Raw genomic sequence first — 26,099 nt, forward strand, 5'->3', positions numbered from 1 at the left:
ACCCACATCTTCCGGGTCCACACACACATCACCACTATGGTCCCTAATTGGCCCTACTCTTTCCATGGTTATTCTTTTGCTCTTTACATATTTTTGTTAAGATCCCTTTGAGTTTTCCTTTGTCCTACCCACCCGATCCACCTGTAGATTTGAACCAATTAATTACAGAAATCATCTGTTCGGAAATATTTAGGTGTAATATTAACCTCATTTTCCAGTTATCAATCCTGGAGGATCAGATTGAAGTTGTTTTACACTTTTCTCACTAATTGCATTGGAGATTAACGTCAGTGGGATTAACAATCGAGATCTTTTTAGTTCCCATTTTGGTAACTTCAGTTATAATTCCCTCCTGGAGCCTGAGTTTTCCAGTCATGTATGGAGGTGGTTTGGAATATTCTGCTCCTTTCTTGAGACCCTGGGTTAAATCTTGTCTCTTTATTTACAGTTGCTGTGTCCTATCCACACATTGAAGTCTTTCCAGGGATTCCTGAGGCTGGAAGGAATATGACCCTGCAATGCTCTGTCCAAGAGGGGAACCTGGTCCAGTACAGCTGGTACAGATGTGAGCAACCTCTGGCTAACGGAGTCAACTATCGACTGTCACACAACAACAGCACTTTGACTCTGCTAAAGACACAGGGAACCGATGTTGGCACTTACAGGTGTAAGGTGACAAACCGAATCAGCAGCAAGCACACAGACTTTGTCCTGCAGCTCTGCTGTAAGCATCTCACCAACTTGTTCAAATCTGCCTGACCAAGAGTTAAATTCACTATCACAGCTATCCCATCACTCTCAGTGCGATCTATGCCATTCATTGCAATTGAAAACATCTTGTCTCATACCATTTTAAACAAAGTCCAAACTGCTTATGATTTACCACCATTTTTTATTTGTGGCTGTCCTATTACACCTTATGGGCTGCAATCATCCTGGCACTTGCTGTGTGCTATAAAGTGACTTCACCAGATCCTTGACACCACACTGGCAGTGTGACTCTTGACACCACACTGGCAGTGTGACTCTTGACACCACACTGGCAGTGTGACCCTTGATACCACACTGGCAGTGTGACTCTTGATACCACACTGGCAGTGTGACTCTTGACACCACACTGGCAGTGTGACCCTTGATACCACACTGGCAGTGTGACTCTTGATACCACACTGGCAGTGTGACTCTTGACACCACACTGGCAGTGTGACCCTTGATACCACACTGGCAGTGTGATCCTGTACCCCTTGATACCACACTGGCAGTGTGACCCTTGACACCACACTGGCAGTGTGATGCTGTACCCCTTGACACCACACTGGCAGTGTGACCCTTGAGGTTCATGAGTGGCAGACAGAGTTCATTGGGAGAAATGGGACCTCATCCATTTTTGAGCTGAGGTTGGGATATTTGAAAATAGTGAGAAGCTCCTGTCCATTGTGTAGATTGAGGCCAAGGCCGGGATATTCGGTCCCTGACGACGTTGGGTGGACAGTATGTTTGCGATTGTCCGAACCGCCTGGGGATGAGGAGGTCACATTCCCGCCATCGGACTTGGGGAACCTCATTGTAATAAATCAGCAAATCATCATCGGGCCAGCCTAGCGGATTGACCCACCGCAACCCCTCCCCCCTCCCCACCCCCGCACAACCTCTCCCCTATAACCCCTCACCCCCACCCCCACACACCCCCTCCCCCTCACCCCCACACACCCCCTCCCCCTCCCCCCCCCGCACAACCTCTCCCCTATAACCCCTCACCCACACACCCCCTCCCCCCACCACACATCCTCCCCATAACACCGCCCAGCCCCTCCCCCGCACACCTCCCCTCCCCCTCCCCCATAACCCCTCCCCCACTCCCCCACTCCCCCACACCCACTCCCCCTGCTCACCCCTCCCCCCACAACCCCTCCCCATAATCCCTCACCCATAACCCCTCCCCCTCCCCCCACCCCCTCCCCATAATCCCTCACCCATAACCCCTCCCCCTCCCCCCACCCCCTCCCCATAATCCCTCACCCATAACCCCTCCCCCCGCAGACCCCCTCCCCCATACCTCCTCCCCCCCCCACCCCCTCCCCATAACCCCTCACCCACACCCCCTCCCCCCTGACAAGCAGCTGGAAGGACCTCAATGTGTCCTGTTTCCCCCTTGTGTTGCTGCTGCAGGAACCCACCCATGGCTCCAGTGAGGCAGTGCAGGTCTCTGCACATCTCCACGTTCTGCTGGACCAGGGTCTCCATGGCACCTACCATCCTCCCCTTGGAGACCTCCGTACGCGCATATGTGGGCACCACTTCATCAGAGAGCAGGCGGACACACTCCTCAGATTCACGTGCCACTTTGCATCACTTGGGGGATGGGTTATGGGGAGAGTTTGTGGGGGGAGGGGTGAGCAGGGGGAGTGGGGGAGGGGGGTGTTATGGGGAGGATGTGTGGTGGGGGGAGGGGGTGTGTGGGGGAGGGGGTGAGGGGGAGGGGTTATCGGGAGGGGGTGTGGGCTTTGAACAGCTCTATGTGATTTCCCCTGCCTTCTACTGACTCTCCAGGATGAGTTGGAAGGCTGAATCCAGAGGCTTGTCACCTGACTGGGATCTCACAGCAGCCCTCTGAGTGCCGGGGAGCTGGGCTGAACCTGCCTCCTCCTGCTGTGGACACATGCCTGTGTGGTGACCACCAGGTTGTGAACCTGAGCCTGCTCTCGACCTGGGTCCCACTGAGATGTGTGTCTCAGCATTGGTCAGGGTGTGGGTAAGCGCTGTGACTGGTCTTCCAGGCTGCTTATTTCCAGCTCTTCAGTGGAGGAGGTGTCTCTTGGCTGGAGGTGAGGATGTGGATGGAGCTGGGGGACAGGCTGGCTGAGGGTGTCAGTCGCTTGGCAGAGCTCCCTGTTAACCAAAGTAGAGATAATGAGTGCATGGCAGCAGAGTCAAAAGCAGGAGAGAGAGAGAGAGAGAGAGAGAGAGAGCACTTACAGTGTTGTTGAGAGAGGGATGATGTGGTGCAGGATCCTTACGTGGGTGTTCACCATCGATCTCACTGTCACCGCAGGCAGGGTCCACATTCTCACCAGTCAGCACAATGGCACACACCTCAAAGTGAGTGAGGGGCCTAATGTGGGTCACTCCATCCTCGGTCTGGGACCTCTCCCTGCTGTTGTGAGCCAGCTTCTCCTGCATGAAAACAGATGGAGAGAGTGTGAGAGGGACACATGGTACTGCGTGGAATGTTTGTGTGGTGAGTGGAGACATGGACGGGATGAGAACACGAGCTCCAGAGGATATGAGCCTAATGAAGATGTGAGGGTGTGTGTGAGAGTTAGTGTTGTTGTCTCTTGGGATGTGAGATCCCTGTGGCTGTGTAATGGGTTTGTGAGTGTGTGAGTTGAGAGTGATGAGAAGAGTGACTTACCCTGGGGAACGGATGAGACCATTCATCCTGGAGCGGCATTGGGTGTCTGTCCTCTTTTGTAGGGCATTGGCGCTGACCACCACTGCCACCACCCCCCATGGGCGATTGGTGATGGCACTGCCTCTCCTGCAACCAGACCAGGGGGTAGGGGACATCACGGTGAACCCCCACTGTGTCCAAAAGGCACTTGAGGGACGAGTCATTGATCCTGGGGGCTGTAGTATTTTTGCCTTTCGGGACTATCCTGTCTCCTCTGCGGTAGCCCTGGACTGGGAGCATTGAGAGCTGTGCGCCTGGTGCGATGGAGCAGCGAGGTGATGTGTGGTGGGTGAATGAGAGCCTGTCCGCTGTGGGAATGGTGTGGGAAATCCCGGGAATGTCTCAGTGATTAGACAGGCGTGGGGGGCGAGGCAGCGTGTTCCTGCAGATTCCACCCGAGGGCAGCCATTGGATAGTTACATGAGCACCTATCAAAAGACAGTTATTGACACGGGTGTGGGAGCAGAGCCTGGAGTTATCCACTTGGAATGTTTATAGAATAAAGATGCACAGATCAAATTGAGATACCCCCTGATCTAACTAAGGCAGAAGAGGTTTGAGGGGCTGAATAGCCTCATCCTGTTCCTGTCAGAAAGCCAGGATGTGGAAAAGGTACTTGAATCCTAAGGGAAGTGTTGAAGAGCTTTGCTTTGAAAGTACAATGATTTGCTGATACTAGCGCTCGACGCCAGGTGAGTTATAGAATTCCAAACAGGCAGGGTCACGTCCTGAAGAATATTAAAGGATGGGGGGTTATTGAAGGTCAGTGGGCTCAATGGAAAGGTTAGATTAGAACTGTACAAAATCCCTATGTGAGCAAAGGTTAACAGATGGCACTGCGCTGTAATCTTGTGTTTCTCAATATTTATTACATTATTCTATTCCAAACAGCAGGAGCAAAACCAGTCACCACACACTATGGATATATTGGTTATGGAGGGTATCCTGGGTACATTGGTTACATAATCATCATTCTCTTCTGTTACCGCTGCAAGACACGAGCAGTGAAAGCCCCTGAGGAGAGAGGTACGTAGGCAGAAATAAATCACTTTCTGAGATGTGTACAGCACAGTAGCACAGACTGTCATAGACACAGACACATAGAAACTGGGATCAGGAGTAGGCCATTCAGCCCTTCGAGCCTGCTCTGCCATTCTATATGATTATGACTGATCCTCTATCTCAACGCCATATTCCCACTTTCTCTCCACACCCCTTGATGCCCCTAATATCTAAAAAATTATCAATTTTTATCTTGAATATACTCAGTGACCCGACCTCCACAACTTCTGTGGTAGAGAATTCCACAGGTTCACCACCCTGTGAATGAAGATATTTTTCCTCATCTCAGCCCTGAAATGTCTGGCCCGTGCCCAGAGACTGTGGCCCCTGGTTCTAGACTCCCCAGCCAGGGGAAACATCCTCCCCGCACTAGTCTGTCCAGCCCTGTTAGAATTTTATACATTTCAATCAGACCCCCTCTCATTCTTCTAAACTCTAGTGAATACAGGTCTAGTCAAACCAATCTCTACTCATACAACAGTCCTGCCATCCCCGGTATCAGCCTAGTGAACCTTCGCTGCACTCCCTTTATGACAAGTATATCCTTTCTTAAGTAGGTAGACCAAAACTGCGCACAATACTCCAGATGTGGTCTCACCAAGGCCCTGTACAGCTGCAGTAAGTCATCCTTGCTCCTGTATTCAAGTCCTCTCACAATGAAGGCCAACATACCATTTGCCTTCCTAACTGCTTGCTGCACCTGCATGTTTACTTTCAGTGACTGGTGTACAAGGACACCCAGATCCCTCTGTACATCCACGTTCCCCAATATATCATCATTTAAATAATACTCTGCCTTTCTGTTTTTCACACCGAAGTGTATAACTTCACATTTCTCCATGTTATACTGCATCTGCCATTTGTTTGCCCACACACAACTTGTCTAAATCACCCTGAAGCCTCCTTGCATCCTCCTCACAACCCCGCTTAGTTTTGTGTTATCAGCAAACTTGGAAATATTGCATTTGTCTTCCTCATCCAAGTCATTTATATATATCGTGAATAGCTGGGGCCCAAGCACTGTTCCCTGCGATATACCACTAGTCACCGCCTGTCATCTGGAAAAAGACCCTTTTATTCCCACTCTCTGCTTATGGTCTGTCAACCAATTCTCAATCCATTCCACTATATTACCCCCAATCCCAAGTTCTTTAATTTTGCCCACTAGACTTTTATGTGCTACCTTATCAAAAGCTTTCTTGAAATCCAAATACACCACATCCACTGGTTCTCCCTTATTTATTCTACTAGTTACATCCTCAAAAAACTCCAGTGGATTAATTAAGCATGATTTCCCTTCCATAAACTCATGCTGACTTTGTCTAATCCCATTGATGCTTTCCAAGTGTTCTGTTACCACGTCTTTTATAATGGACTCCAGCATTTTCCTCACTACTATTGTTAGATTAACTGCTCAGTAATTCTCTGTTTTTTCTCTCCCTCCTTTTTTAAATAGTGGGTTTACATTTGCCACCCTCCAATCAGTAGGAACTGCTCCAGAGTCTATAGAATTTTAGAAGATGACCAATGTATCCAATATTTCCAGGGCCACTTCCTTTAGTACTCTGGGATGTAGGTTATCAGGCCTTGGGGATTTTTCAGCCTTTGACCCTATTTAATTTCTCTAGCACCATTTTTTTACTAATACTGATTTTTTTCAATTCCTCCCTCTCACTAGACCCTTGGTTCCCTAACATTTCTGGGAAATTATTTGTGTCCTCTTTTATTGAAGACAGAACCAAAATATGTGTTCAATTCTTCTGCATTTCTTTGTTCCCCATTATAATTTTCCCGGTTTCTGACTGTAAGGGACCTACATATGTCTTCACTAATCTTTTTCTCTTCACATATTTATAGAAGCTTTTACAGTCAGGTTTTATGTTCCCTGCAAGTTTACTCTCATACTCCATTTTCCCCTTCTTGATCAATCTTTTTGTCCACTTTTGCTGAATTCTAAACTGCTCCCAATCCTCAGGCTTGCTGCTTTTTCTGGCAATTTTATATGTTTCCCCTTTGGGTCTAATACTATCCCTAATTTCTTTTGTAAGCCATGGTTGAGCCACATTTCCTGTTTTATTTTTGTGCCAGACATGAATGAATAATTGTTGTAATTCCTGCATATATTCCTTAAATATTAGTCATTGTCCATCCACCATCAACACTTTTAGTAAGATTCCCCAATCCATCATTGCCAACTCGCACCTCATACCCTCGTAGTTCCCTTTATTTAGATTCAGGACCCTAGTTTCAGATTCAACTTCTTCACTCTCAATCCTAATGAACAATCTATCGTTTTACGGTCGCTCTTCCCCAAGGGACCCCACACAACAAGATTGTTAATTAATTCTTTCTCATTGCGCAATATCCAGTCTAGGATAGCCTGCTCTCTAGTTGATTCCTCAATGTATTGGTCTAAATAACCATCATGTTCACACTTCAGGAAATCCTGCTCCACAGTGTTATTGCTAGTTTGGTTTGTCCAATGTCTACATAGATTAAAGTCACCCATTATTACAGTTGTACCCTTATTACATGCATCTCTAATTTCCTGTTTAATGCCTTCCCTTACTTCTCTGGTATTGTTTGGGGGCCTATAGACACCCCCCACAAATGTTTTCTGCCCCTTGGTGTTTCTTATCTCCACCCAAAAAGATTCCACATCATGATTTTCTGAGCTAATATCCTTCCTCACTATTACACTGATTTCCTCCTTTGCTAACAGTGATACCCCACCTCCTTTCCCTATTTTTCTGTCCTTCCTAAATATTGAATACCCCTGGATGTTCAGTTCCCATCCTTGGTCACCCTGCAGCTATATCTCTGTAATTGCAATGATATCATAACCGTTTATATCTGCTGCATTTTTAATTCATCTACCTTATTGCGAATGCTCTGCACATTAAGATATAATGCCTTTAGGCTTGTCTTTTTAATGTTGCCAGTCATCTTAGCTTTACACTCTGACCCCATTTGTTTTTCACCTTTAATATGAGACAGCCTTTCGATAAAACTGAGATATTTAAAGATCCCAGAGGGAAACTTTAAACAAATTCCATAACCTATAATTTTAAGTGTTATGTTTGAGATGCAACTCTAAATTCAGGAATCAGACCACCAGTTCTCAACAGGTTTTATATTAAATTAAATTAAACATTTTATTAGCTTACACAAGTTAAATATATACACATGGCTACAAATTACCACTATCATAGCTTTTAACAAATTGTCAAACTAAGCTCATTTAAGGCAACAGCACCCATAGACTTAGCTAGGCACCAGGCAAAGCATTTTCAGCTTACAAATTTAAAGTGAGGTTCTTTTCACTTTGGTTCCTGTGGAGACAGTTGGAGGCTTACAGCTGTTTTGATCTTACATTGTCTCTGTTCTGCTCACACGAAAACCACTGAAGTTATACCTAACACAGCTCATTGAATATAAATTCTCATCGTCTTACTAGCCTCTCAATCCTGTAAGGCCCATTAAAAATTTAATGAATCCCCTAGTACTGGTAATAAAACTGGTGCTTTCTCTTCAGAAAGAAAACTGTGAATTTTAGCTTTCTCATCTGCTTCCGCTTTCAACATTTGCTATGATATCGGAATGTCCCCTAGCCAACTCACATGCTCTGTTTAATCTTTCCCTGAAATTTGATGCGTAATCCAGGAGAGTAGCTTCTGAATTTTGACCTATCAATCTCCCATGAATCAGTTTCAGTGGTCCCCTTACCTCATGATCATAAATTACTTCAAAAGGGCTAAAACCAGCCGATGCATTAGGAGCATCTCTAATAGCAAGTAACAAAAATGGAATCCCTGTATCCCAGTCCTGTGCATAATCCTGACAGTACGCTCTCAGCATCGTTTTTTAGGTTTGATGCCGTCTTTCCAAAGCTCCTTGTGACTTCGGATGATGAGCTGTTGACTTCAACTGTTTTATCCCCAAACTGTTCATTACTTCCTTAAACAGCTGGGACATGAAATTTGACCCCTGATTTGATTATATTTCCTTAGGTAAACCATATCTTGCAAAAAAAAAATAATAACTCCCCTACAATCTTCTTAGTTGTAATATTTCTTCAAGGTATCGCTTCAGGAAACCTGGTAGACACACCCATTATTGTTAATGGTCTTAGGGAGGGGTCCTACACAATCAATCATGACCCTGGTAAAAGGTTCTTCAAATGCTGGTATTGGGATTAAAGGTACCAGCTTAATCCCTGCTTGTGGTTTTCCTGTTATTTGAGATGTATAACAGATTCTACAGAATTTGACAACATCCCTATGCAACGCTGGCCAAAAAATACCTCTATCTTTTCCTGTGTTTTCCTAATTCCTAAACGTCCCTCCATTGGAATTTCAGGAGCAATCCTCAGAATCTCATTTCTATACCCTAATGGGATAACAATCTGATGCACCTCCCTCTAGCTTTTATCTGCTGAGACATGATCTGACCACCATATTCTCATTAAAATATTCCCTCAAAGATAATAACACACTGGAGTACATCTTGCTTCGGTTTTTGGATAAGCTTTCTGATATAACTGTTTTCATTGCAAACCATTTTTCTGTAATTCCACTAACCTCTTTGAGTAAAACGTTTCAGCTGAATTGTCCTGTATTCCTTCTTCCTGAACAATGTTATCAAATACAGTGCCAGCTAATTGGATTTAGACACCTTCGTCTTGCCTTTGAATTGCCTGCTAATCTTGCTTGTCTTGTTCATCCCTGTGAGCCTTTGATCTCATTGTAACACAATCTGGAAACAGTCCAGGATGTTCCTTCTGTAACACTTCTGTTGTAAACTCTTTTACAGGCTGCTCAACTACTATCACCCATATTTGTGACCCAGAATAAATTATACCCAGAATAAATTGAACCCCTGCAATGGGCAATCTTTCCACCACTCCAACTATAACTTCACCAGCTTTCCATTTGCTCTTTAAATGTACCTTCCACAATGGAGTAGATTTAACATCTCCGTGAACCCCACTTATTATCACATTCTCCTGCAATATTCCCTCTGAACAACAAATATAATTATCCCACAACATTAAAGATGACTAGACCCTGTGTCTCTTAAAAATTTAACGTCTTTACCTACTCCACCCTGTACACATGGAAAGACTTTTCTTTCACACACAAAGTCTTTAAACATTTCTGCAACCCGCTCCTCTGAATTCTCTTGACAAAACTGTGAACATGTTCCCACTTATTTACCTTTCACTGATTCTCCTTGTTTCACCTTTACACAAACCATTGGTTTCTTCTGCACCTTAACCTCAGAACCCACAGTACTTTTACTTCCAGAGCTTTTCTGTACCCAATAATTCCTGGAATTTTTCCTGGAATCTCCAACACACTGACATCCTGTGCCCCACTTTATTACAATGAAAACACCTCAATTTTTGAATGTCACTTCTACCTTCAGCACCTTTCTTTTTATTCTGAGAAAAAATTTCCTGGGAACATCCAGCTACTCCTCTTCCCTGACTACCTGCCTTCCTTTCACCTTCCCACTTCATATCCTTTTTCAATTTGAAAGGATGATGATAAAAAGGTTTAGCTCTATGAACTAACTCATAATCATCAGTTATCTCTGCTGCTTGTCTTACAGAATCAACCCTCTCTTCCTCCACATGAGTTCTCACTACCACAGGGATTGAATCTTTAAATTCTTCCAAAAGAATGACTTGCCTAAGAGCTGCATATATTGTCTCTATTTTTAATGCCCATATCCACTGGTCAGAATTACTTTGCTTTACTCTTTCAAACTCAATATAAGTTTTCTCAGGCTGTTTTCTCATATTCCTAAATTTCTTCCTGTATAATTCAGGAACCAATCATACACACTCAAAATAGCCTTTTTCATCACATCATAATTCACCGACATTTCTCCTGAAAGTGAAGTTTATACTTCAAGACACCTACCTAATAACTTAGGTTGTAATAATAATGCCCAGTTTTCCTGTGGCCATTTCATCTGTTCAGCTAGCTTCTCAAATGAAATAAAGAATGCTTCAATATCTGTTTCCTCAAACTTTGGAAGAGCTTCGACAAATTTAAACATCTCCCCATTGGGTTCTACTCTAGAGATAAATCCTTCCTCACCTACTTTTTTAACTGCCATCATTTTCAGTTGGAATTCTCTCTCTCTCCATCTCTCTTTTCTCTTTCCTCCTTCTCTATCTTCACAATTTTTAATTCCCTTTTAAAAGCCATTTCTCTGTCCTTTGCTTCTAATTTTTCATTTGTAACTGAGGTCTCACTACCTCCAGCTGTGTCCCACTAGTGTCAGGTTTCACTTCCAACTATAGATGCTGTGCTATACTTTTAGTTATATCTGATTTCCTACCTCCTGCAGATAGCCCCAATTTTAAATTATCTGCCAACTCCGTTAACTTACTTTTGGTTATTTTCTCCAACCCAGTCAGAGTTTTCCTTTCTACTCCCAGACAAGTCTTAGTAATTGCCAAAGCCATCTTGCAGTCTCACCACTTCTAAAAACCTCACCAACTCCTCAATTCAAAGTGCCTCTTATATGCATAAGCTTAAGATTCACCAATTCCAGACCAATCATGGAATTAGAAATATTTTTATCCTAGCACAGCCCCCAATTGTTATGAGTTGGTAAAGCGGAGTAATTTAAAAATCCCAGTGGGAAACTTTAAACAACTGTCATAACCTATAATTTTAAGTGTTATGTTTGAGATGCAACTCTAAATTCAGGATTCAGACCACCAGTTCCTAATAGGTTTTATATTAAATTAAATCAAACACTTTATTAGCTTACACAAGTTAAATATTTACATGCTGCAAATTACTATTATCATAACATTTAACAAATTCCCAAACTAATTTCCATTAAGGCAACAGCAACCAGTAGACTTAACCAGGCACCTGGCAAAGCATTTTCACCTTACAAACTCAAAATCAGGTTCTTCTCACTTTGGTTCCTGTGGAGACAGTTGGAGGCTTACAGCTACTTTCATCTTACATTGTCTCTGCTCTGCAAACATGAAAACTGCTGAAGTCACACCGAGCACCGTTCATTGAATATAAATTCTCATTGTATCACCAGCCTCTTGTAACAATAAAACCCCTTTCATAATACCAATTTTATTAGTAATATAAACATATTGCTTGTTCTCTGCTGGCTAGGTGCCAGATTTCACTTCACTTCTTGAATGCTCTATTCAAAAAATGAAAATGCATTCTACCTCTCTTACATCTCAAAACTTGTACAAATCGAAGTGCCCAGATAGCTGGCTTTAATCCAATTAAGACACACTCACAGGCTAACCCTCTATTTTTAAAAAACAAATTTTCAACAACATTATATACCTTAATAGCTTCATGAAACCCTTGTTCTTCTTCTTGTTTTGCCTTCCACTTTGACTTCTTACTTTTCCAATTTTCACTTCGATCTTTGTTTTCCCTCCTCTGTCCCCCTGCTCAGGTTCCCGTCCCCTTGCCATTCTAATATGCACTAGCAAACACTCCCCCCTTCCACCCCCCCAAGGACATTGATCCCAGTCCTGCCCAATGCAACCCATCCAGTTTGTACTGGTCCCACTTTCCCAGAACTGGTCCCAATGTCCCAAGAATCTGAATCCCTCCCCTCTACATTTCTACTCTCACTAGTACGTGGCACTTGTAGTAATCCTGAGGCTACTACCTTTGAGGTCCTAATTTTTAATTTTCAACCCATATTCAGCTTGTAGGACCTCATCCCTTTTTTAACCTGTGTCGTTGGTATCAATATGCACCATGACCACTGGCTGTTCACCCTCCAACTTCAGAATGCTCTGCAGCACCTCCGAAATATCCTTGACCCTGGCACCAGGTGGCAACATACCATCCCGAAGTTTCTTTTGCGGCCACAGAAATGCCTGTCTGTTCCCCTTACTACTGAATCCCTATGACTATAGCCCTGCCACTCTTCTTCCTTCTCTCTTGTGCAGCAGAACCACCCGTGGTGCCATGAACTCGGCTCCTGCTGCTTTCCCCTGAGAAGTCACCTCCCCCGACAGTATCCAAAACGGTAAATCTGTTAGAGAGGGGGACAGCCACAGGGGACTCCTCCACAACCTGCCTTCCTCTCCGCTGCCTGGTGGTCACCCATCCCCTTTATGCCTGTTCAGTCTTTACCTGTGGTGTGACCACCTCACTGAATGTGCTGTCCACAACAATCTCAGCATCGTGAATGCTCCAAAGTGAATCTGCCCACAGCTCTAGCTCCTAAATGTGGTTAGCCAGTAGCTGCAGCTGGACAGACATCCTGCACACATGGTCACCAGGGACACAGGGAGTGACCATGACTTCCCACATAGTGCAGGAGGAGCATACCATGGGTGCAAACTCTGCTGCCATGACTTCCCTTTAGATTAAGCTCATTAGTTACTCCCTTTAAAGAATACTACCTATGCTACCTAAGAGGTCTTATTCCTCTCCAAATACTCCCACTACAGTCCAAAAACTCACCTTATTTTGCTTAAGCTAATGGACTGCAGCAGTTTAATTAGTAGAAAAAGTAGAAGTAGAAGAGATCACCTGACCCTACTTACCAATCAGCAGCCACCCCTGTGATGCATTACATTTTGTATCACAATGTCACTTTGAACTCCATTGCCTGAATGTCCTGAGGTTACAGCTTGCCTCTCCGGAGTTGGCCCCTGTTTCTCGTAGCCTTTAATAAAGCTCTTGCTGGCTGCTCCTTTCCGGACAGCTCTAAGTCTTCATGTAAAAAACCCCCTGTTCTCACGCCACATTCAGGCCGAGTCCAGCTTTGGCTATTTTTAAATCTCTGCTCTGAATTTCAGCTCCCACTCTTTTAAACTCAGTAACACATTAACATACAGTACAAAGGTCGGTTTAACAGTAAAACAGACTGTTATATGTTGGTATTAATCAGTAACACATTAACATACAGGTACAGATGTGTATGAAACAGTAACACAGAATGTTATAGATTGGTATTAATCAGTAACACATTAACATACAGGTACAGATGTGATTAAAACTGTAACACAGACAGTTATATATTGGTATGAATCAGTAACACATTAACATACAGGTATACATTTGTATAAAACAGTAACACAGAACGTTATAGATTGGTATTAATCAGTAACACGTTAACATAAAGCTACAGGTGTGTATAAAGCAGTAACACAGACTGTTACAGATTGGTATTAATCAGCAACACATTAACATACAGGTACAGATGTGTATAAAACAGTAACACAGAATGTTATAGATTGGTATTAATCAGTAACACATTAACATAAAGCTACAGATGTGTATAAAACAGTAACACTGACGGTTATATATTGGTATTAATCAGAAACACGTTAACATGCAGGTACAGATGTGTATAAAACTGTAACACAGACTGTTATAGATTGGTATTAATCAGTAACACATTAACATACAGGTACAGATGTGTATAAAACAATAACACAGAATGTTATAGATTTGTATTAATCAGGAACACGTTAACATACAGGTACAGATGTGTATAAAATGAAACACTGACTGTTAGAGATTGGTATTAAGCAGTAACACGTTAACATACATTTACAGATGTGTATAAAACAGTAAAACAGAATGTTATAGATTGGTATTAAACAGTAACATATTAACATACATTTACAGATGTGTATAAAACAGTAACACAGACAGTTATATATTGGTATTAATCAGGAACACGTTAACATACAGGTACAGATGTGTATAAAATGAAACACTGACTGTTAGAGATTGGTATTAAGCAGTAACACGTTAACATACATTTACAGATGTGTATAAAACAGTAAAACAGAATGTTATAGATTGGTATTAAACAGTAACATATTAACATACATTTACAGATGTGTATAAAACAGTAACACAGACTGTTATAGATTGGTATTAATCAGTAGCACATTAACATACAGTTACAGATATGTATAAAATTGTAATGCAGACTGTTATAGATTGGTATTAATCAGAAACACGTTAACATGCAGGTACAGATTTGTATAAAACAGTAACACAGACTGTTATATATTGGTATTATTCAGTAACACATTAACATACAGGTACAGATGTGTATATAACAGTAACACAGACTGTTATATATTGGTATTAATCAGTAACACATTAACATACAGGTACAGATGTGTATATAACAGTAACACAGACTGTTATATATTGGTATTAATCAGTAACACATTAACATACAGGTACAGATATGTATAAAACTGAAACACAGACTGTTATAGATTGGTATTAATCAGTAACACATTAACATACAGGTACAGATGTGTATATAACAGTAACACAGACTGTTATATATTGGTATTAATCAGTAACACATTAACATACAGGTACAGATATGTATAAAACTGAAACACAGACTGTTATAGATTGGTATTAATCAGTAACAGATTAACATACAGGTACAGATGTGTATAAAACAGTGACACAGACTGTTATAGATAGGTATTAATCAGTAACACATTAACATACAGGTACAGATGTGTATAAAACAGTAACACGGAATGTTATAGATTGGTATTAATCAGAAACACGTTAACATGCAGGTACAGATGTGTATAAAACTTCAATGCAAGCTGTTATAGATTGGTATTAATCAGTAACACGTTAACATACAGGTACAGATGTGTATAAAACAGTAACACTGACGGTTATATATTGGTATTAATCAGTAACACATTAACTTACAGGTACAGATGTGTATAAAACAGTAACACAGACTGTTATAGATTCGTATTAATCAGTAACACATTAACATACGGGTACAGATGTGTATAAAACAGTAAAACAGAATGTTATAGATTGGTATTAAACAGTAACATATTAAAATACATTTACAGATGTGTATAAAACAGTAACACAGACTGTTATATATTGGTATTATTCAGTAACACATTAACATACAGGTACAGATGTGTATATAACAGTAACACAGACGGTTATATATTGGTATTAATCAGTAACACATTAACATACAGGTACAGGTGTGTATAAAACAGTAACACAGACTTATAGATTGGTTTTAATCAGTAACACATTAACATACAGGTACAGATGTGTATAAAACTGTAACACTGACTGTCATATATTGGTATTAATCAGTAATACATTAACATACAGGTACAGATATGTATAAAACAGTAACACAGAATGTTATATATTGGTAGTAATCACTAACACGTTAACATACAGGTACAGATGTGTATAAAATAGTAACACAGACTGTTATACATTGCTATTAATCAGTAACATATTAACATACATGTTCAGATGTGTATAAAACAGTGACACAGAATGTTATAGATTGGTATTAAACAGTAACATATTAACATACATTTACAGATGTGTATAAAACAGTAACACAGACAGTTATATATTGGTATTAATCAGGAACACGTTAACATACAGGTACAGATGTGTATAAAATGAAACACTGACTGTTAGAGATTGGTATTAAGCAGTAACACGTTAACATACATTTACAGATGTGTATAAAACAGTAAAACAGAATGTTATAGATTGGTATTAAACAGTAACATATTAACATACATTTACAGATGTGTATAAAACAGTAACACAGACTGTTATAGATTGGTATTAATCAGTAGCACATTAACATACAGTTACAGATATGTATAAAATTGTAATGCAGACTGTTATAGATTGGTATTAATCAGAAACACGTTAACATGCAGGTACAGATTTGTATAAAACAGTAACACAGACTGTTATATATTGGTATTATTCAGTAACACATTAACATACAGGTACAGATGTGTATATAACAGTAACACAGACTGTTATATATTGGTATTAATCAGTAACACATTAACATACAGGTACAGATGTGTATATAACAGTAACACAGACTGTTATATATTGGTATTAATCAGTAACACATTAACATACAGGTACAGATATGTATAAAACTGAAACACAGACTGTTATAGATTGGTATTAATCAGTAACAGATTAACATACAGGTACAGATGTGTATAAAACAGTGACACAGACTGTTATAGATAGGTATTAATCAGTAACACATTAACATACAGGTACAGATGTGTATAAAACAGTAACACGGAATGTTATAGATTGGTATTAATCAGAAACACGTTAACATGCAGGTACAGATGTGTATAAAACTTCAATGCAAGCTGTTATAGATTGGTATTAATCAGTAACACGTTAACATACAGGTACAGATGTGTATAAAACAGTAACACTGACGGTTATATATTGGTATTAATCAGTAACACATTAACTTACAGGTACAGATGTGTATAAAACAGTAACACAGACTGTTATAGATTCGTATTAATCAGTAACACATTAACATACGGGTACAGATGTGTATAAAACAGTAAAACAGAATGTTATAGATTGGTATTAAACAGTAACATATTAAAATACATTTACAGATGTGTATAAAACAGTAACACAGACTGTTATATATTGGTATTATTCAGTAACACATTAACATACAGGTACAGATGTGTATATAACAGTAACACAGACGGTTATATATTGGTATTAATCAGTAACACATTAACATACAGGTACAGGTGTGTATAAAACAGTAACACAGACTTATAGATTGGTTTTAATCAGTAACACATTAACATACAGGTACAGATGTGTATAAAACTGTAACACTGACTGTCATATATTGGTATTAATCAGTAATACATTAACATACAGGTACAGATATGTATAAAACAGTAACACAGAATGTTATATATTGGTAGTAATCACTAACACGTTAACATACAGGTACAGATGTGTATAAAATAGTAACACAGACTGTTATACATTGCTATTAATCAGTAACATATTAACATACATGTTCAGATGTGTATAAAACAGTGACACAGAATGTTATAGATTGGTGTTAAACAGTAACACATTAACGTACAGGTACAGATGTGTATAAAACAGTAACACAGACTGTTATAGATTGGTATTAATCAGTAAATCATTAACATTCAGGTACAGGTGTGTATAAAACTGTAACGCTTACTGTTATAGATTGGCATTAATCAGAAACATGTTAACATGCAGGTACAGATGTGTATAAAACAGTAAAACAAAATGTTATAGATTGGTTTTAATCAGTAACGGATTAACATACAGGTACAGATGTGTATAAAACAGTAAAACAAAATGTTATAGATTGGTTTTAATCAGTAACAGATTAACATACAGGTACAGATGTGTATAAAACAGTAACACAGAATGTTATAGATTGGTTTTAATCAGTAACACATTAACATACAGGTACAGATGTGTACAAACAGAAACACTGACTGTTATAGATTGGTATTAATCAGTAACACATTAACATACAGGTACAGATATGTATAAAATTGTAACACTGACTGTTATATATTGGTATTAATCAGTAAAACAAAACATATAGGCACAGATGTGTATAAAACAGTAACACAGTCTGTTATAGATTGGTATTAATCAGAAACACGTTACCATGCAGGTACAGATGTGCATAAAACAGTAACACGGACTGTTATAGATTGGTATTAATCAGTAACGTATTAACATACAGGTACAGGTGTGTATAAAACTGTAACACAGACTGTTATAGATTGGTTTTAATCAGTAACACATTAACATACAGGTACAGATGTGTATAAAACTTTAACACTGACTGTTATATATTGGTATTAATCAGTAACACATTAACATACAGGTACAGATGTGTATATAACAGTAACACAGATTGTTATATATTGGTATTAATCAGTAACACGTTACCAAGCAGGTACAAATGTGTATATAACAGTAACACAGACCGTTATAGATTGATATTAATCAGTAACACATTAACATACAGGTACAGGCGTGTATAAAACAGTAACACAGACTGTTATAGATTGGTATTAATCAGTAGCACATTAACATACAGTTACAGATATGTATAAAACTGTAACACAGACTGTTACAGATTGGTATTAATCAGTAACACATTAATTTACAGGTACAGATGTGTATAAAACAGTAACACAGACTGTTATAGATTCGTATTAATCAGTAAACATTACCATACAACTACAGATGTGTATATAACAGTAAAACAGAATGTTATAGATTGGTATTAATCAGTAAATCATTAACATACAGGTTATGATGTGTATAAAACAGTAACACAGAATGTTATAGATTTGTATAAATCAGTAACACATTAACATACAGGTACAGATGTGTATGAAACAGTTACACTGACTGTTATATATTGGTATTATTCAGTAACACATTAACATACAGGTACAGATGTGTATAAAACTGTAACACAGACTGTTACAGATTGGTATTAATCAGTAGCGCATTAACATACAGTTACAGATATGTATAAAACTGTAACGCAGACTGTTATAGATTGGTATTAATCAGAAACACGTTAACATACAGGTACAGATTTGTATATAACAGCAACACAGACTATTACACATTAGTATTAATCAGTAACGCATTAACGTACAGGTACAGATGTGTATATAACAGTAACACAGACCGTTATAGATTGGTATTAATCAGTAACACATTAACATACAGGTACAGGCGTGTATAAAACAGTAACACAGACTGTTATATATCGGTATTAATCAGAAACACATTAACATACAGGTACAGATATGTATAAAACAGTAACACTGACTGTTATATATTGGTATTAATCAGTAACACATTAACATACAGGTACAGATGTGTATATGACTGTAACAAGGAATGTTATAGGTATGTATTAAACAGTAACATATTAACATACATTTACAGATGTGTATAAAACTGTAACACGGACTGTTATAGATTGGTATTAATCAGAAACGTGTTAACATGCAGGTACAGATGTGTATAAAACGGTAACACAGACTGTTGTATATTGGTATTAATCGGTAACACATTAACATACAGGTACAGATGTGTATATAACAGTATCACAGACCGTTATATATTGGTATAAATCAGTAACACGTTAACAAGCAGGTACAGATGTGTTTAAAACTGTAACACAGAATGTTATAGATTGGTATTAATCAGTAACATATTAACATACAGGTACAGGTGTGTATAAAACTGTAACACAGACTGTTATAGATTGGTTTTAATCAGTAACACATTAACATACAGGTACAGATGTGTATAAAACTTTAACACTGACTGTTATATATTGGTATTAATCAGTAACACATTAACATACAGGTACAGATGTGTATATAACAGTAACACAGATTGTTATATATTGGTATTAATCAGTAACACGTTACCAAGCAGGTACAAATGTGTATATAACAGTAACACAGACCGTTATAGATTGATATTAATCAGTAACACATTAACATACAGGTACAGGCGTGTATAAAACAGTAACACAGACTGTTATATATTCGTATTAATCAGTAAACATTACCATACAACTACAGATGTGTATATAACAGTAAAACAGAATGTTATAGATTGGTATTAATCAGTAAATCATTAACATACAGGTTATGATGTGTATAAAACAGTAACACAGAATGTTACAGATTGGTATTAATCAGTAACCCATTAATTTACAGGTACAGATGTGTATAAAACAGTAACACAGACTGTTATAGATTCATATTAATCAGTAAACATTACCATACAACTACAGATGTGTATATAACAGTAAAACAGAATGTTATAGATTGGTATTAATCAGTAAATCATTAACATACAGGTTATGATGTGTATAAAACAGTAACACAGAATGTTATAGATTTGTATAAATCAGTAACACATTAACATACAGGTACAGATGTGTATGAAACAGTTACACTGACTGTTATATGTTGGTATTATTCAGTAACACATTAACATACAGGTACAGATGTGTATGAAACAGTAACATGGAATGTTATAGGTTTGTATTAATCAGTAACACGTTAACATACAGGTACAGATGTGTATAAAACAGTAACACTGACAGTTATATATTGGTATTAATCAGCAACACATTAACATACAGGTACAGATGTGTATAAACAGAAACACTGACTGTTATAGATTGGTATTAAGCAGTAACACGTTAACATACATGTACAGATGTGTATAAAACGGTAACACAGACTGTTATATATTGTTATAAATCGGTAACACATTAACATACAGGTACAGATGTGTATATAACAGTATCACAGACTGTTAAATATTGGTATTAATCAGTAACCCGTTAACAAGCAGGTACAGATGTGTATAAAACTGTAACACAGACTGTTATACATTGGTTTTAATCAGTAACACATTAACATACAGGTACAGATGTGTATATGACTGTAACAAGGAATGTTATAGATATGTATTAAACAGTAACATATTAACATATATTTACAGATGTGTATAAAACTGTAACACAGACTGTTATAGATTGGTATTAATCATTAGCACATTAACATGCAGTTACAGATATGTATAAAAATGTAACGCAGAATGTTATAGATTGGTATTAATCAGAAACACATTAACATACGGGTACAGATGTGTATATAACAGTAACACAGACTGTTATATATTGGTATTAATCAGTAACACGTTAACATACAGGTACAGATGTGTATATTACAGTAACACAGACTGTTATATATTGGTATTAATCAGTAACACGTTAACAAGCAGGTACAGATGTGTATAAAACTGTAACACAGACTGTTATAGATTAGTATTAATCAGTAACACATTAACATACAGGTACACGCGTGTATAAGACTGTAACACAGACTGTTATAGATCGATATTAATCAGTAACACATTAACATACAGGTACAGGTGTGTATAAAACAGTAACACAGACTGTTATAGATTGGTTTTAATCAGTAACACATTAACATACAGGTACTGATGTGTATAAAACTGTAACACGGAATGTTATATATTGGTATTAATCAGTAACACATTAACATACAGGTAGAGATGTGTATAAAACAGTAACACGGAATGTTATATATTGGTATTAATCAGTAACACATTAACATACAGGTAGAGATGTGTATAAAACAGTAACACAGAATGTTAGTTATTGGTATTAATCACTAACACATTAACATACAGGTACAGATGTGTATAAAACAGTAACACGGAATGTTATATATTGGTATTAATCAGTAACACATTAACATACAGGTACAGATGTGTATATGAATGTAACAAGGAATGTTATAGGTATGTATTAAACAGTAACATATTAACATACATTGACAGATGTGTGTAAAACTGTAACACAGACTGTTATAGATTGGTATTAATCAGAAACACGTTAACATACAGGTACAGATTTGTATATAACAGTAACACAGACTATTATATATTGGTATTAATCAGTAACACATTAACGTACAGGTACAGATGTGTATATAACAGTAACACAGACTGTAATATATTGGTATTAGTCAGTAACCCGTTAACAAGCAGGTACAAATGTGTATAAAACTGTAACACAGACTGTTATAGATTGGTATTAATCAGTAACACATTAACATACAGGTACAGGCGTGTATAAATCAGTAACACAGACTGTTATAGATTGATATTAATCAGTAACACATTAACATACAGGTACAGGCGTGTATAAAACAGTAACACAGACTGTTATAGATTGGTACTAATCAGTAGCACATTAACATACAGTTACAGATATGTATAAAACTGTAACACTGACTGTTATATATCGGTATTAATCAGAAACACATTAACATACAGGTACAGATATGTATAAAACAGTAACACTGACTTATATATTGGTATTAATCAGTAACACATTAACATACAAGTACAGGCATGTATAAAACAGTAACACTGACTGTCATATATTGGTATTAATCAGTAACACATTAACATACAGGTATAGATGTGTATAAAACGGTAACACGGAATGTTATAGATTGGTGTTAGTCAGTAACACTTTAACATACAGGTACAGATGTGTACAGAATAGTAACTCAGACTGTTATATGTTATTATTTTGTTCGCCATTATATCACTTATTTGGCTGCTTATTTTGTGGTTGCCAGGGATATTAAATTTGCATTATCAATTTATTTCTTTTCATTTATAAATGATATTGATTCACCATGTCCTACCATGTACCATTTCTATTTTCAATTTTTCAGACGTAATTTATGAAAACAGCCATGTAAAGCAAAAGCTCTCTCTAACTGCTTCAGCTGAGCCGAAGGTTCTGTGGAAGACACAGATGAGCAATAGAAGGGGAAGATAATGCTGGGTTTTCTGCAAAGTGCAGCACCTCTCACCGTGACCTGGCCTTGCAGCTTTTACTGCTAACCCGCTTTATTCAGCCTGTTTTAGGGAGTGTATTTACGTAACTTTCATCATCACTTGGAGACACTCGTGGTTTAGTTCCGCTCAGTTCCAAGTATTGTGACCAAAGTTACTGGTTGAGTTGTTAACAGTAGCAGAGTAACTTCTGTTCAGATCCATTATCCAGACTGTTACAATTAACACAAGGTGGCTTAGAAACTTTTGACAAAACAAAATCTTGAAGAACAAAAGAATTGCTGGATAAACCTCTCCTGGGTCCCAACTGTCACAATATTTGATGGCATGTTTATGTTACAGAGCCGTATTACTCACACTAATGTGTAGCACCTCTGACACCAATTCGATATAACTAGAGCATGATTTATTACCCCCACATGTTTGTAGCACCTCCATATAAAGGCCAGTATTCCATCAGCCTCTTTGATTATTCAGCGTGCCTTTTTGTAACATCTTACTGGTTTATGTAGCTGGAAACCAAGTCCATTGTTTCTAGCTTTTTATAAAGAGTCATATTGTCACAGAATGGTTAAAACAGAGGAGAAGCACTTCCAGTCCATCGTCCTTGTGCTGACTCCCTGCAGAAGCAACTCAACTAGTTTCATACAAACATATGAACCAGGAGCAGGAGTAGGCCATTTGGCCCCTAGAGCCTGCTCTACCATTTGATATGATCATGACTGATCTGAATGTAGCCTCTACGTTCCTATCTAACCCCTTTACAATTTAACTCCCTTGTCAGTCAAGAATCTATCTAAAACAAAAACAGAATTACCTGGAAAAACTCAGCAGGTCTGGCAGCATCGGCGGAGAAGAAAAGAGTTGACGTTTCGAGTCCTCATGACCCTTCGACAGAACTTGAGTTCGAGTCCAGGAAAGAGCTGAAATATTTCAGCTCTTTCCTGGACTCGAACTCAAGTTCTGTCGAAGGGTCATGAGGACTCGAAACGTCAACTCTTTTCTTCTCCGCCGATGCTGCCAGACCTGCTGAGTTTTTCCAGGTAATTCTGTTTTTGTTTTGGATTTCCAGCATCCGCAGTTTTTTTGTTTTTAAGAATCTATCTAACTCAGCTTTAAAATTATTCATTGACTCAGCCTCCAGCAGCCTCTGGGGAAGACAATTCCACAGACTGATGAGCCTCTCAGTTCTAGTCTCTCCCACAAGAGGAAACATTCTCTCCACATCCACCCTGTCAAAACCCCTCAGGATCTTAAAGGTTTCAATAAGGTCACTTCTCATTCTTCTGAACTCCAATGGACACAGGTGCAGCCAATCCAACCTCTCCCTGTAAGGTAACCCTCCCACTCCAGGTATGAGCTGGCTGAACCTTCTCTGAACTGCTTCAAACACATTTACATCTTTTCTTAAATAAGGAGACCAAAGCTGTGCCCAGTATTCCAGATGCAGTCTCACCAACACCCTATAAAACTGTAGCAGAAGATCCCTGCTTTTAAATTCCATTCCCCTTCAAGAAACACCAACATTCCATTTACCTCCCTATTCACATGCTGCCCTGCAGACTAACTTTGTGTGATTCATGTACCAAGACACCCAGATCCCTCTGTACTGCTGATTCTGAAGTCGCTCTCCATTTAAATAATTTGCTGCTTTTCTATTCTTCCTGCCAAAGTCGCCAGGTTCACATTTTCACACATTATACTCCATCTGACAATTTAATGCCCAGTCACAACTTATCTATATCCTTTTGCAGTATCTGTACTATCTTTGTGTCATCAGCAAATTTAGCAATTATATGTTCAGTCCTCTCATCCAAGTTGTTGCTATAGATTGTAATTAGTTGAGGCCTGAGCACTAACAGCACTGTGGGTGTACCTACACCACATGGACAAAATCCTAGAACTCCCTCCCTTACAGCGCCATGGGTGTACCTACACCTCATGGACAAAATCCTGGAACTCCCTCCCTAACAGCACTGTGGTTGTACCTACACCACACGGACAAAATCCTGGAACTCCCTCCCTAACAGCGCTGTGGGTGTAGCTACACCACACGGACAAAATCCTGGAACTCCCTCCCTAACATCACTGTGGGTGTACCTACACCACACGGACAAAATCCTGGAACTCAATCCTGGAACTCTCTCCCTAACAGCACTGTGGGTGTACCTACACCACATGGACAAAATCCTGGAACTCCGTCCCTAACAGCACTGTGGGTGTACCTACACCACATGGACAAAATCCTGGAACTCTCTCCCTAACAGCACTGTGGGTGTACCTACACCAGATGGATTACAGCAGCTCAAGAAGGCAGCTCACCGTCACCTTCTCAAGGGCAATTAGGGATGGGCAATAAATGCTGGCCTAATGAGTAATGCCCACATCCCATGAATGAACTTAAAAACTACTGATTACAACTCATCAATCTGAAAATGACCCATTTATCCGTACTCTGTGTTCCCTGTTGGCTAAGCAATCCTCTAACCACTCTAATACATTACCTGTCATGAAGAGATTAATGTCTATAATGTTGTTGGAAACTATTTTTTTAAATAGAGTTTAGTGGTGTCTATGTATGTGTGCGTGTCTTAATTTGATTAATATCTGGGAGCTTTGATGCATTGAAGTAATGAGGTTTCAAATGATAATTAGATAAAGATGGGGAAGTTTAGAAACATGGGTGTCGAGATGGCAATTTGCATTTTTGAATAAACCATTCAAAAGAAGGGGTGAAATCTTGCACCTAACTAGAAGATGCCAAGTAATGTGTCTATTTTTTTCAGCTTACTAATAAAATTGGTGGAATGAAAGGGTTTATTGTTCATTCAGGTAAAATTAAAAAACCTGGTAACACAACGGGAAAGTTACATTCAAAGGATAAGCTGGGTATAAACAGAGTTTGTGTGTGTAGGTCAGAGACATTTAAGATCTAACCAGCCTGTAAACCTCCAACTGTGTCTGCAACAAACCTCATTTGAATATGTAAGGTCAAATGTGCTTTACCCAGGGTTTCTTTAAATCTATGAGCTTTACTGTTGCCTTCCCGGAGGTCTAACTGAGAGTCAGATTAATTAGGTGATTTATGCAGTTATTATAGCAGTAATTGTATGTACATATGTGTGTGTTTACAATTTTCTTTGCATTAATAAATGTTTAATTTAGTGTTATAAAAACCTCTTGAGACTGGGTGGTCTTACTACTACTGAATTCAAAGTCTGCATCTCGAAACATAAAAGTTGCAAAAGTGGATCAATGGGACAGTGTTTTCAAGTTTCCCA

General features: G+C 38.9%; 1 protein-coding gene across 1 annotated transcript; it reads left to right on the top strand.

Moving 5' to 3' along the window:
* The first annotated feature begins 475 nt into the window (after positions 1-475).
* LOC121273428 (carcinoembryonic antigen-related cell adhesion molecule 5-like) lies at positions 476-23,525 on the top strand. Its single transcript, XM_041180608.1, has 3 exons — positions 476-724; positions 4,343-4,477; positions 22,695-23,525. Exons 1-3 carry the CDS (start codon positions 508-510, stop codon positions 22,799-22,801), a joined length of 459 nt encoding a protein of 152 aa, XP_041036542.1. The 5' UTR covers positions 476-507; the 3' UTR covers positions 22,802-23,525.
* The last annotated feature ends 2,574 nt before the right edge of the window (positions 23,526-26,099 follow it).

Source organism: Carcharodon carcharias (assembly GCF_017639515.1).
Source record: "Carcharodon carcharias isolate sCarCar2 chromosome 19 unlocalized genomic scaffold, sCarCar2.pri SUPER_19_unloc_4, whole genome shotgun sequence".
In the NCBI taxonomy this organism is placed as follows: domain Eukaryota; kingdom Metazoa; phylum Chordata; class Chondrichthyes; order Lamniformes; family Lamnidae; genus Carcharodon; species Carcharodon carcharias.